At 43.8% G+C, this 13,936-nt stretch overlaps 1 protein-coding gene across 3 annotated transcripts in view; it reads left to right on the top strand.

Moving 5' to 3' along the window:
- LOC110534120 (pro-neuregulin-2, membrane-bound isoform) overlaps positions 1 to 13,936 on the top strand; it is a 115,332-nt gene that overhangs the window by 44,778 nt on the left and 56,618 nt on the right. Inside the window, exon 1 of one of the 3 annotated variants that reach the window (XM_021618800.2) lies at positions 6,890 to 7,192. The exons of the other annotated variants lie outside the window; for them this stretch is intronic. Coding sequence (XP_021474475.2) covers positions 7,078 to 7,192 — 115 coding nt within the window. The 5' untranslated portion in view covers positions 6,890 to 7,077. Of the gene's footprint in view, positions 1 to 6,889; positions 7,193 to 13,936 lie in introns of those variants that run through there. 3 annotated transcript variants of the gene reach the window in all.

Raw genomic sequence — 13,936 nt, forward strand, 5'->3', positions numbered from 1 at the left:
GTTGGAGATAAATATAATGGATCCCATAATATAAATCGATCTATAACAGCGCTTTGGTCCACGATGCTTTATGCTAGAAACAAGCTGTAAAATACCCAGGAAAGACGTGGCTCCGACGCATAATGGGATACCATTGTTTTGTTTCTGTGACATTCAAAGGCTGACTTTGCTAGGGACGTAATCTAATTCTGTCACTACCAATTGATTTAAGCTATTAACTTTCTGTACATTAGAAGATTTTGTTGTTGTTGCTTAAACGCTCACTGTCTGGGGTGGAAAAGTAGGCCTAACTTTTGAAAGTACCATGTTCAGATTCCTAATGACGCCTCAGATTTTGTTATTTGCAAACAGGGGCAGTTTCATTGCAAACAAGACACACTGATTTGGTATTGTATAAATATGATAAGATGAACACATAGGCCTATCTCTCTGTCCATGCTTAGCATGTAATTCTGGTCATTTGTGTGGTATTAAAAAAAGATTCCACAAAATATGTCAAATTACATAGAATTGCATGAAATGTTTATAACAGGATATTTTTTCATCGGACCTGCAAATACCATGCTAGATTCATGCTTTTACTATGAAGGAGATCTTTCCAACCCTACCCTTGTCCATTGTGGTCTGTGAACCCACAACCTTCTGGCCTGCAGCTCTGTGTGCTATATAAAAAAAACTCCCGTTTTGGTATGTAATGACAGGACGAAGAACAGTTTCTAAAACTGCATATCTAAGGCTCTGGTCTATCCAAGAAGTAAGGGTAAATGGTAGACATGTTCTCTGCTATCCACTTGTTTTAATTATGGTTTTGGATATAGAGGGTCACTAGTTGTTTTTCAAGTGTTCAGGGAGGGTTATTATTATAAATAACCTAAGCTCTCCTCAGCACGACTTGATCTGTTTTCCTGTTCGGTTATTCGCAGGTTTTTCAGCTCTCATCTTCTGTGATGGGTGACTATCGAAAGGATAGTTTTTGCTTCGGGTAAGTTAGTTTTTTTCCTGTTTTTTCTTCCCTTTGTCTCCTGTGGTAGCTAGCGTCACACGGCTTGATACTGAAACTTGGCTAGCTTAGCGGCATGGCTTAGGGAACCTGGGTAGCTCACCACCGGAAAGGGTAGAATTATTAGCGCTCTCTCTCGTTAACTCAGCCCACGCCCCGCCATAACACATTGACTAGACCAACTGCCCTAGCTTCACTGCTTATTGCAAAACTAACAAAGTGCTAGCTTCCTCCGGCTAACATTGTGCTTACTAGCTAGGCTATTACCCAGTGTTGTGGAGTAATGAACTACATGTAATTCAACTAGTAATTTAAGTACATTCTGCAGTAGCTTGGTAGTAGTTGAACTAGATTCATATTTAAGTAAGGTTTTCAGTAGTTCATGACTTTTTGCCATGTTGCAGTCCATCTAACTACTGGAACTACACACTACTTTGTTTTGCAAAAATCTAATAAAATATGGGTGCACTAATTTCCTTTCTTTTTTGGCTTCAAACGTGTCTATAATTCTCACTTGAAACCTAGCTGTTGTGTTGAATAGGCTAAAATACACATTCTGTTAACATTTGACCCCAAAGTGATCTGTTTGTGCAATTTGAAGTATATGACAGTTCAGACCGCCATACGGTTATTTTTCACTAATTAGTTTGGATGCAGTGAACAATTTTTTCAAAGTAACTTTAGTTCAGTGAACTATAGTTTTTAAAAGGACGCTTTAGTGTAGCTGAACTTCTTCCATTGTAAAATAAATGGTATCTTGGTAAACTATATTTTCAGAGTAGCTTTTCCCAACACTGGTCCTACCAAATCAAAGTATTGGGAGTACTTGCACACTGAAAAAGCACATGTTTCATCTCCCTCACTAAAGCAGTTAGTTGTAGTGTGTGCGTGTGTAAACAGGAACTTGGTGAGAGGACGGTGTAACGGCATTCTTCCTCCTCTTCTGAGGAGGAGTAGCGAGAAGAATCGGAAGACCAATGCGCAGCGTGGTAAGTGTCCGTAACGTTTATTTTAAAGACATAAACTGAACACTGCAATAAACGTGAAACGAACGAAACCGAAACAGTATCGTGTCGCAACAAACACTCACACGGAAACAAACACCCACAACCAAAAAGTGAAACCCAGGCTACCTAAGTATGATTCTCAATCAGGATCAACGATTGATTGAGAACCATACTAAGCCAAACTCAAAACCCCAACATAGAAAAACACACAGACTGCCCACCTAACTCACACCCTGACCAACTAAAACAAAGACAAAACAAAGGAACTAAGGTCAGAACGTGACAGACGGAAACAATTAGAATCTGGGGCGGGGATTTAAAAATATATAAATATATATATTTTTTTTACATTGCTTCAACAGAGGGAATAATCATCACAGATATTAATTTTGATCTATAACCGTAATAGGGAGGGAATGATAGCAAACGTAACAACTAATTTCTTTGATCAGTAACTGTAATACTGTTCCAATTGGAGTAACACAAACTGTTTTTTACTTGTTTCTGCAAAGCGCATTACCCCCAACTGTAACGGTTTTCTTGATGAGAAGGAGAGTCGGACCAAAATGCGGCGTGTCTATTGCAATCCATGTTTAACGAAGTAACACACTAAACACAAACACTACCAAAACAATAAACTTAACGAAAACCGAAACAGCCTATACTTGTGTAACCTAACACAGAACAATGACATCAGGACACTAAGGACAATCACCCACGACAAACTCAAAGAATATGGCTGCCTAAATATGGTTCCCAATCAGAGACAACGATAAACACCTGCCTCTGATTGAGAACCACTTCAGACAGCCATAGACTTAGCTAGAACACCCCACTAGCTACAATCCCCATACATACACACCACATACAAAAACCCATGCCACACCCTGGCCTGACCAAATAAATAAAGATAAACACAAAATACTTTGACCAGGGTGTGACACCAACACTGGCCATGAGGCACCAAATAAGCTAGCTCATGCCTGTCAAGGCGAATTCGCAGCAGGCGCTACTAGGTTAGCAGGACTTATTCCACTAATTAGGGACGTAGAAAGGGTAACAGTGGCTTGACCACGGCCCAACCTTGACTCCCTGATTTCAATGTACTATGGCCACTGAGGCAGGTACTCAAACCCCCTCACTCTTGTTTCTGGCACCCAACGATGCTGGGATGCCGGCTGCTACTGGCTCTCCCGTCTACGATGGAATTGCCAGCCTACTCTCTTGTGTAATACATTTAACGTTCACTCGTTTCGTTGGCTAAACTAACCGGTTATGCCTCACCTTGCTACGGTCAAAAGAGACCCCTAGACTGAGAAAGGATGCTACCCCTACGGCTTTCTTCGGGTAACACTGTGCCCTCACAACCCTGAGAATCAAGGCACTGAGAGAGTCTCCACCTACATAGACAGTTACCTGCTTAGCTCCCCATCCTGGGAGCAAGCAGTAAGAGACATTGCTTCCCTTGTAACCCCCCCTCTCCAAGCTGGGGTTCAAGATCAATCAGGGGGGGGGGAAAAAGAGAATATATAGGCATTATGCTGGATTCTCTCTCGCCATTCGACACTCTTATATTAACTCATTGGGTCGTTTCGACAGTGCCTCTCCCTTTCCACAGGGGGCGCTCGGTCACCATTTCAGTAGTACCTCTTGCCCCAAAATTCCAGTACTGGGTGTCTGCCCAACGTATGTCTACACGGCATCACCACAATTGTCAGATAAAGGTATCCTCTGCATGTCTCTTGGCTCTCCGTCACTGAACGAGCCCCTCAATCTTTGTTTCTGGCACCCCTAGGGGTAGTGGCAAGAGGAAGGTGGTGATAACAGACATGCCACTCACGGGCTGGAGTGCCGTTGACGAGGGGAATGCAATAAACGCTGCATTGCTCACATAAAATGACCTCAAATGTCTGGCAGTGCTTCTTTCACTGAAACACTTTCTACCCTCCCTTTGGAATTGTCATGACTTGACCAGAACAGACAATACGACTGTGGTGGCTTACATCAACCACCAGGGTGGCACTTGGTCCCTGTGCTTACAGACTATCCATCAGGATTATTCAGTGGAGCAGGGCACACATACTGTCCCTACTCGCAACGCATGTCCTGGGAGTACTAAACGTAGGAGCAGACTTATTATCCAGGGAGAATCCCCTTTAAAAGGAATGGAGACTCCATCCCCAAGTGGTGAAACAGATCTGGAAGAACAGCCAAGCATCCGTAGATCTCTTTCATCACAAGAAAATGCGCACTACCCATTGTTCTTTGCGCTAGCTTTACTCCCCACTTTAGCCAGAGTGAGGGAAGAAGGCTCATCCCTCATCTTGATAACCCCTCGATGACCAGGCAAGCTCCGGATAGCAGAGATAATTTTTTCCTGCTGTATGACGAGCCCTGGCATCTCCTGTGACCCAAGCGACCAGAGAGATTTTCCACCCTCACCCAGGAACCATGGCCCCGTGGGCCTGGCCCATGAGAAGTTAAATCTGGATGTGACAGGCCTACCGCTCTGAGTCATTGAGACTGAGCACACATTCTTCTACACATTCACTATATGGAAACAAGTGGTGTGTCTTTGAGAAGTGGTGTGACCAAAAACAGATCATTCCAATGTTCTTTATCAGAGGTTTTCTACAGGACCTTATTGACTGAGGGAAGGTTTTCCCACTTTTAAAGACATGCTTCGGTTCTCTGGCGACTAAGAAAGCATTTTTATGAGCCTCCCGCTTTGGGCTGGATGTTTCCATGTGTAGTTCAGACATACATAATCTATGAGAAGAATTACAGTCCCCTAGCAATTCGAGTTCTAGCCAATGAGCTTCAGCCTCTCGCAATTGAGTGACAGCTGGCGAGAGGCCTACCCAGCATTATCCTATGAGGTTGCAAGGAGGGCCCAAAGGCTCAATGGACACAGCAGAGGGAGAGAGAGCAATGGCACCGTGCACATATCTGCATATACTGTATGTGACGTACTATGCAATTTAAGGACCACTTTTGGCTCGTGAGTGAGATAACAGATCTACTGACTAAAAAGTATACAGAGGTACCGGAGAATCTCTTTAAGGTCCATCTAATCACCATCTTGGACTGTAATATATTCTGAACGTCCACTTCCGAAGCCTATAGTCCCATATTTCACAGGAGCCTTTTCAGCCACTGGAAATCATGAAGATGAAATATCTCTCCTTTTAAACCGCTTTACTACAAAACGAATGAATGAGCTACATGCACTGTCAGTTCACCATTCGTGCCTGCACGCTGCGATACGGTAGTTGGCTCTGTACTTCATGTGAGATATCGAAATGAATAATTGAAAGAGAATTTAATCCCTGTCTTTTTAATCCCTGTTCTCCTCATGAGTGAGATATCTCACTCGCAAAAGTGTGCGGAAGTTCGGCCTGCTCGAGAATGAACCGAGGACGGGCGATTGGCTCTTTTTAATGAGGGGAGGGGCTCACCTCATTTGTCACTCGACCTGTCTGTCTCTGACAGACATGTGTGAGTGGTTCTTCAAGCTTCTGAGATCAGAAAACGTTTGTCAGGCTATTGGATTTAATTACATCAATATATCAGCAGTAATTTACACTGTATGATTGCTGTGCAGTGTTGCTGGATGTGTAAGACAGACTGCATGTGTGTGTGATTGTGAGAGAGAGAGACAGAGCTCGCTCCTCAGGTTGGTGATGACGATGCGCCGGCAGAGAGACGCAACCACAGACATGCTGGGGCTTGCTAGCACGGCAGGGGTAGGAGGACACAGGGAGGAGAAAAGGAGAGGCAGAAAGGGGCCAGAGAATGCGAGAGAGAGAGAGAGAGAGAGAGGAGGAAAAAGGGGAGAGGGAGAGGTGTGGAGAGGAAATGGATGATTGTGTTTGAGCATATGCACATGTCATGCATTGTGACGTTTCTAGTTTTCATTGCTTTCAATGCATATCCTCTTGTTAGGTTTCAGTGTTTATTACCTAAATCAGTACCACATTGTGTGAGTTTGGGGAGCATGTAGAGACCCCCTCACCAACATGCACGGGGGGCAGACCCAATGGGTGGTCAGCATGGGGGAGGGGTTAACTGGCCCCTCTCCAGGGGTGCAAGGGTCAGTCATAAAGACCAGATATGCTCCAGGCTAGAGGTATCTGGGAGGCTACAGGTGGCCTGCTATATGGGCCATCACCTCTGCTCTGTGGTCTCTGTGAATCCCAAACCACCCCCAGACCCCTATCAACTCCCTCCGAGGGCCCTCTGTTGTCACTTGTTCCTGACGAAACTCGAGGGTGACTTCCTGACAGTGGCGAGAGGATCAATAAAACCATCAAGTTCGGGACACACCGGTGATTTGAATGATGCAATTCATGTTCCGCTTTTAAATAATAAAACAAGCATGACATTCAAATAAACAAATCCCATGCCATCTTATACACGTGTCAAATGACGAAATCAGAGATAAACAAATGCACGTGGCATATCATTAGGCACGCCTCTGCATATTTTTTTGTTGTTGTTGCGCAAACTCAATAATGTGGTGCCTTATGTGATTCCACTTCGCTCTGAAGCCGACAGCGTTGCTGGCAGGGTCGAAGTGGCTAACGTAGGGTCTAGTTTGCCCCTACGCGTGTGAACACGCAAGTGTAGGGCAGAGGGGCGAGAGTGGAAGGGGTTGATTTGGGATTGGACCTCTCAGGTCTCCGCTCCAGCATGAGGGCCTAGAAGAGGCTGTGTTTATCGGATAGTTCTAGGCAGGGAACAGTTAATTGCCTATACAGCAATGAGAAATGCCTCCCTGCTCACCCCTTAGGTCTCTATCACTACCCTCCCCTTTCTCTCCTTAGCGCGGTCTCCTTACTTTTCTCTCCCCCTCTTCGGTCGTCTCTTTCATTCTCTCTCTCTCTCTCTCTCTCTTTGCTTTGCTGTGAGTAGGTGTTTCCCTACTGTGGGTGATTGGTGCAAGTCTATATAGGAGGGGAGACGCTCTGACAAGCTTAGAGTCTAGTGTAACACGCTCCTCACAGGACTACCTGTTTTTGTCAGTGATTTTTTTTTTCCCTGAGAGGATTTACACTTTCAACTGACAGCATGTCGGAGGGCAGGAAGAAGGAGAGGAAAGGGAAAAAGAGTGGGGGGAAAAGGGCACGGAAAGAGGAGAGAGAGCGCAAAGAGAAAGAGGAGATCGAATTGGATCCAACAACAGGTAAAAATGACTCGATGGAGAGGACATTTGGAGGTGTGTGTGTGTGTGTGTGTGTGTGTGGTGGAATGGTGGGAGACTGCAGGGCCTGTGAAATAATGTATCACCTTGTCTTGTCATAGCTTGCCACATTGAAGTGTTTCCTAATGTGGGCAGCATACATGCAGGGGCACATCTGTTGGTGTGGTCGAATGTGCCTTTGGCGTGAGAGCCCAAATCAAAGCCCTCAATGAGCTGGGGACCTCACTGTGCATACCACGGTAACACCACTGCAACACACAGCTGGTTTGGGAACATCTTGACAGCGGCCGCAGCGCGTAACAATTGTTTTCTTCACATTTCACTTTCGCAAACGTGTCTCATACAGCAGCCTGAAACTATTGCTTCGTTTAGTTTTCCCATGTCCTCAAGGGAGTGGGAAAACACGGTTTCCGAAGCAAAACATTTGGCTCACACGGTGTATAGTGAGGTACAGTATTACACAGTAACCCTATTCCTCACAGTGGACCAACAGAACACGCCCAGGGCCGTCCACCGTCTCTCAGCTTTAGTTCCTAGCGGCAGTGTTTCCCTTGTCAAGTGGTTCTCTCGTGTCTCGCAGGAAAACCCTCTGCCATTTGAATTGCACTGCAGCTGCTGTCCTCTGAGTCACAAACGCAGCAATGTGCTCTCTCACTGGTTGCTGCTGCAAGCTGCAACACGCCCCTGCAGTTTGACACACGGTTAGCAGGTAATGCCTGCCCCAATCTCAGTCCCACTCCACTTAAACTATGTCCCACACTAAAGGAATGATTCAACATTCTCTTTAGAAACCACATTAGAGGTCTTCTCCGGTCCAAGAAGTTGGATCCGGACCTAAACAGACCAGAGGACAATCAGATCCAGAACCGAAAAGACCAGAACTTTATTTTTTTTAAAGTGGGACCTGACACGAATGGACCCGAGAACAATCAGACCTGTAACCGATGACAACCAGACTTAGACCCGACCCTAACAGGTCCGGGTTTAGACCAGACCCGATTGGACAAGAGTGAAATAATGTTCAATAATGTTAATCAGCCAAGTTGCTCTTCTGGTTTACAAATAGGTATTTATCTGTTGGCTAGGCCTTCTATAACTCAATAAATTCACCTTATTAGCGTAAAATAAATATGCTATAGGCTATGCAGATCTGTGGTCAGGGCCATTCGGGTCTATCAACTGTAGTTACATAGACCCAAGACCCGATTTCCATCAAACAGGACCTGGGTTTGAGACAATTTGGACCCAGACCTGTCAGGTCTTGGATATTTGGGTCCACACACAGTCTCACGTGGCAGGTTTAACCATGAATTAAATACTGGACTGGGAGCATTTTTTTTTTATACCTCTGTATCATAGTGGGACGTTTTCAGCCAAAGTTAAAGCGTCTGTGACTGTGTGAGTAACCCAGCCTGTGAACCCTCTCCAGGGGCTATGAAAGAGGGCCTGCGTCCCTCAGTCTGCCTTCACTAGGGTGTCTGAAATGCCAGGCCCCCAGAGAGACACTCAATCAGAGACCTTTGAAATCGCAGAAATATCAGGTCACACAGACAAGGCACTGTATTGTATTGTCTTTCACTACCCCCACCCACCCAGTCACTCACCCACCCAGGCCCGTACTTAGGTTTCTCCCTCTGGATTCCCCTGGCAGCAGTCACACCACCATGGCTGAGCGCTCACAGCCTTGTCCCCTGTAAAACTGGGCGCTGGAGCTTCCATTCCTCTACTCTTTTAATGTGCTGATTATTCCATTGTTTCCTAATCTGTTTCTCAGATCTTGGTTATTAACCAAAGTCTCATAGAATACTAAATCTTATTGACATGAAATTTGCCTGAAAGCTGTTAAACACAATTAAGAGAAGGGCCATACTTTTGTTTGTAGTTAGTTATGAGAGAGAGGGGTGGCACAATCAGGTCCAGAATTTAGCTGACACGCCTGGTGCCCAAATTGATGACATATCAAATTGATGACATATGTCGCGCAGCGATAGTCGAGGGGAGACGAACGGATTTGGTTCAGTCAGTCGTCCTGATGAGCCCTTCCCAGCTAGCCAGTGTGTCATTGTAGCTAGAAACTTCTGTTGGACATTTTTTTGAATTTCTTTGGAGGGTTCAGAATCATTCCGTTTCTATCAGAGTAATTATTATATTTTACGGAAATGTAGACGTTAATGACTTAGTTGTACAAATCACTAGCCTACAATAAATGTGCTTTAGCTGTCTCTCTGGCCTGATATTGGCGACACTATCCTAGCTACTTTCCTCTCCTTGCTGCGGCAAGCGGGAGTGAAGGACACCGTGCCCTGTGTTGTGTTCCCAGCTTGCAGCGCAAACTCTCCCCATTGAGCAGTGTAGACTGTATCACGGTGACATCCAGATGGTTACTACCAATATTACACGATATTTCCCATGCAGGCTGCTATCCTACTCTAAATAAAATGAACAAATTGGCCACGTTAGATACGGCCTGCGACATGTAATTGCCCGGTGGGATGCAACTCACGTCAGCAAAGCACCCCCCAACACCGTTGCACTGGTCATTAACACCGGCTTGTTACTTCAGCTAATTGGCATGTCACGGTGACATCCAGATGGTAACCAATACTACAAGTTACTTCTCCCTCGCCCTTCAAAATGAACACAACTTTCTTTTCCAAGTTTTAACCAGGGCCATGCTGTTGTTGTTGCCAGCTAGCCAGCCCAGCATATAAACTAGCTAGCTGGGAAGGGCTCATCAGGATGATTGACCATTCGTCTCCACACCCGACTTTCATTGCGCGACATACGTCATCAATTTGGGCACCAGGCACGTCCTCTCCCTTACCTGCAGGCAGCTTTCCTTTAATCTGTCATCCTCACCTGGTGTTATGTGGACTCCATGACACTATCCTTTTTTTTTCAAAGACAGTAGATTTAACTAACTATGGCTGATTGACCCGTGTACTGTATAACGCCAAGTTATCACTACTGATTCTCTATTCATTCCTCGTCTTATTCATTCTCGGATTTTCTCTCTGCATCGTTAGGAATGAGTAGGGGAGAACCAGGACAAAAGTAAGAGTTTTTTAGTTTTTTTCCTAATTACTCTCGAGATCGATAGAGCTTGAGACACCATATTCTATGACAAACAACTCCTCTGTTATTAGTAAATGTCATTTCAATTCCATGGTGATAGACCAGAGAACAGAACGACCGCAACCTTACCTTTGTACCTGCGTTAGGGCGGCCTTAACTTCATGTTTCTAGGTCTCTTTGCTTAAAACAAATGTAATTTTTTGTCAACTTTTATTTAACTAGGCAAGTCATGTACTATCAGCCATAATTGAATGTTTCTGTCTATTTGAATAATTAGTGCTATAGGTTTGAAATGTATGAAAATGAACCATGCGTCAACATCGCAATGTTGCTCAACCACAATATTTTGCCTTACAACATTAATCAAACTAAAATGGATCACACTATATTAAACAATTGTCTCATCTCACTTTAAATGGGGACGTTTTCCACCATTTGTAATGACTATTCATGCTTAGCCCTACCAATCTTGATAGAATAAACGTCTTTATTCTCTTCCCAACGGCAAACTCATCTTGCTTACCACATTTCCATGGCTTGACATAACGTAATTGAATCAAATCAAAAAAATATTTTTAACCACTAACCTGTCGATAAAAGCTTGTGAGAATCTGATCCACCAAGTCGATTGATTAAGACATCATTTTAATGAGGTCATGTTTAATTTTGTAACATTCGGTCCTTTGTTGATATTTGCGAATGTAACAGTATATAACTTTAGACCCGGGCGCGAACCAGGGACCCTCTGCACACATCAACAACAGTCACCCACGAAGCATCGTTACCCAACGCTCCACAAAAGCCGCGGCCCTTGCAGAGCAAGGGGAACCACTACTTCAAGGTCTCAGAGCAAGTGATGTCACCGATTGAAACGCAATTTAGCGCGTACCACCGCTAACTAAGCTAGCCGTTTCACATTCGTTACACTAACATAAAAGCAATATGAACTAGATACAGTGCCCAGTGCTTAAACATTTACCTTATTTTATTCCAGGGCATCAGTTTACATGGTCTTACTTTTGTCTCTCCTGTAACTTCTCCCAGGCTAACACCTAAGACTAGCTAGCATGATACTTTAAACCTATGCTGTCATTTAGTCACTAGATAGGATAAGAAAATGCATACGTTTGGAACCTTGAACGACTAAATGCAACTTTACAACTGAAGAACACTTCCGGGTCATTTTTTATTTTATTTTTACGTCCATCGCTCAAAACCAAATTTTGCGAAACATGGTCAGACTGGGCTGTTTCTTTGCAGGGAGCTCGTCCTCCACCGTAGGAAAGTGCTGACTTTACTACGTCGTTCTAGCTTCTGTGTTATCTGAGAAAATGGCCATCTTACTTTCACCCCGTGTTACTTTCGTACGGCCCTGCCATAAGCATTTCACTGTTAGCCTGTTGTTTACGACGCATGTGACAAGTAACATTTGATTTGGTTTCTTCTGCTAATTTAAAATTGCCCTTAGGTAAACACAGTTCCTCATTTCACAGGTCCATTATGAAACTGCTGGGTTTTTTTTTCTCTCCGTTTGATGGGTCAGTCAGCCTGTTGTTTTACTGCATAATAACAATTATTATTATTACAGCCCATTTATCTGTGTGCGTGTGGTGTTCCTGTCTTATCTCTCTGGTCACCAGTCAGACAATGTGGCTATTGACTCAGAGAGGAGCGTGGTGTTATAGTGAACCTGATGATAATCTGCAGTGCTTTGTCTGGAGGGGGAAAAAACATTAAAACAGCACCTCAAAGAGAGCCTGCATTTGAAGACTCTTAGGGGAGGGAAAACGATTATGTTAAGCTTCCAAGTAGCACACTGTTTCTTCAGTTTGTGCCACCTCACTTTTCGTATCTGTTGTACTGTACTGCCTGTGACTCTACATTTCTTCTACACACGGCTGTAGTTTATCCAAGTCTTCCTGCTTCATGCTGTATGGCTTTGGGGTGTTTGACTCACTTTTTTTTCCTCTTTTTTTTCTCCTGAAAATGTTCAGGCAGTTTTATCTGCTTTATGTTGACATGAAAGAGAACAGGATGCCACACACGGAATGTATGTACTTTTTCAGCCATTTAAAGTCTTTCTGTCCAATGTTGGTGGATCATTTTACCCAGTTTTAATGTCACTCCTGAAGCACTATGATCACTGATCATGAGTGTGTACTTTTAACACAGCCGAGATTTACTTCAAGGTGCATTTCAAGAAGACGGATGGACAGATGCTCAGCTATGTAGAATTAATGAAAACGGATCATTTATGAGCGGTAGTGGAAATGTGGTCATCGTTTGTGCTGAAAGGGTAATCCTACTCATTCTCATCTTTCGACAAGGGACTTATTTTAATTAGGTAAGTTAGGGGTGTTGTAAAGATTGCCAAATAATGACATTAACATACTGCTCTCGCATTCTTAGCAAAATAAAGTATGACTCCCCGAGGAGGTCTCAAACCCAGGCCACCAGCACCGATGACTAATGCCCTAACCACTGTCCCAATAAGGGTTATCCCTAAGACATGTGCTTATTAGGCCAGTATAGGCCCTGTCCAGACACAAACCCTAAGCCCTTCTTCCCGTGCACTTGTGTAGATCTGAAATAACTGGATAGGTGTAAGCAGTAGGGGGAATGCACTTTCTCAGCTCTGGTAAAAGTACTCAAGAATTTATTTATTTATTCAGAAGTAACATTAACTCAAAATGATATGCCCCCACCAACATTAGACAACTATACAAAAAGCCCTAAAATTGCAGAAATAAGTCAATCAAATCAATGATGAGAGAATAGTCAGAAACTGACACAGACATGATGGTGTAGCAGAAAAATAGGAATGCTGTGAACCAAGAGGTTGTGAGTTCAAATCATAATTACAGTTGACTAATAATTACTGTATATAAATTAACATGTGCATTGTAGTCATGTGTGTCAAATATGTAAATTGAAAACACTGTTAAAAGCATTCTGTGTGTCCCTAACCTTGCCAACAAAGAGCTGTGAATGGCTCAGTGGTTCACCAATCACAGCCTTGATGGGCTCTGCCACAGTAACAAGGAGTGATGTGTAATGAAACAATATATTTTTGGGGGGTGGAAAACGTTTCTTTGGGACCATCAGGCGACGTCATGACGACAGATGCACAGGAATGTTCTTGCAACGTTCCCATGGAATGTTTCTAGAACATTAATATCTTACATTTTGAGAACATGGCAACCGTGTTTCATTTGACATTAATGAAAGGGTCACTTGGAAACAGTCCTTGCGCATCACTGGAACATTTCTCTGAAAACGTTAGGTAAAATGACCTAATGAGACTCTAAAGTTATGGGAACGTTTGTTGTTAGCTGGTAGCAAGGGCAGACCTCTGTATCGGTACCGGGACATTCTGTCGTACTGACTGACACCCAGAGCCTGGGAATATTGGTTATTAGGCTTTCCTCAGGCTATGTGCTCCTCTGAATTGGGTAGTAGAAGCGGATATATGTAAATCAAGCACAGTATTCTCCTCTAGACTGTTTTCTATACAAGTCTCGATTTTAACATTCCTTTCCTCAATGCTCATCCTTTACAAAACTATGTGCTGAACCAGACCTAATGAGAAGAGCAGGGTACAAGGAGTACGCTGTTGGTAATCTTGTCATAGGTGAAGATTCCTTACTGTTT

Source organism: Oncorhynchus mykiss, chromosome 10 (assembly GCF_013265735.2).
Source record: "Oncorhynchus mykiss isolate Arlee chromosome 10, USDA_OmykA_1.1, whole genome shotgun sequence".
In the NCBI taxonomy this organism is placed as follows: domain Eukaryota; kingdom Metazoa; phylum Chordata; class Actinopteri; order Salmoniformes; family Salmonidae; genus Oncorhynchus; species Oncorhynchus mykiss.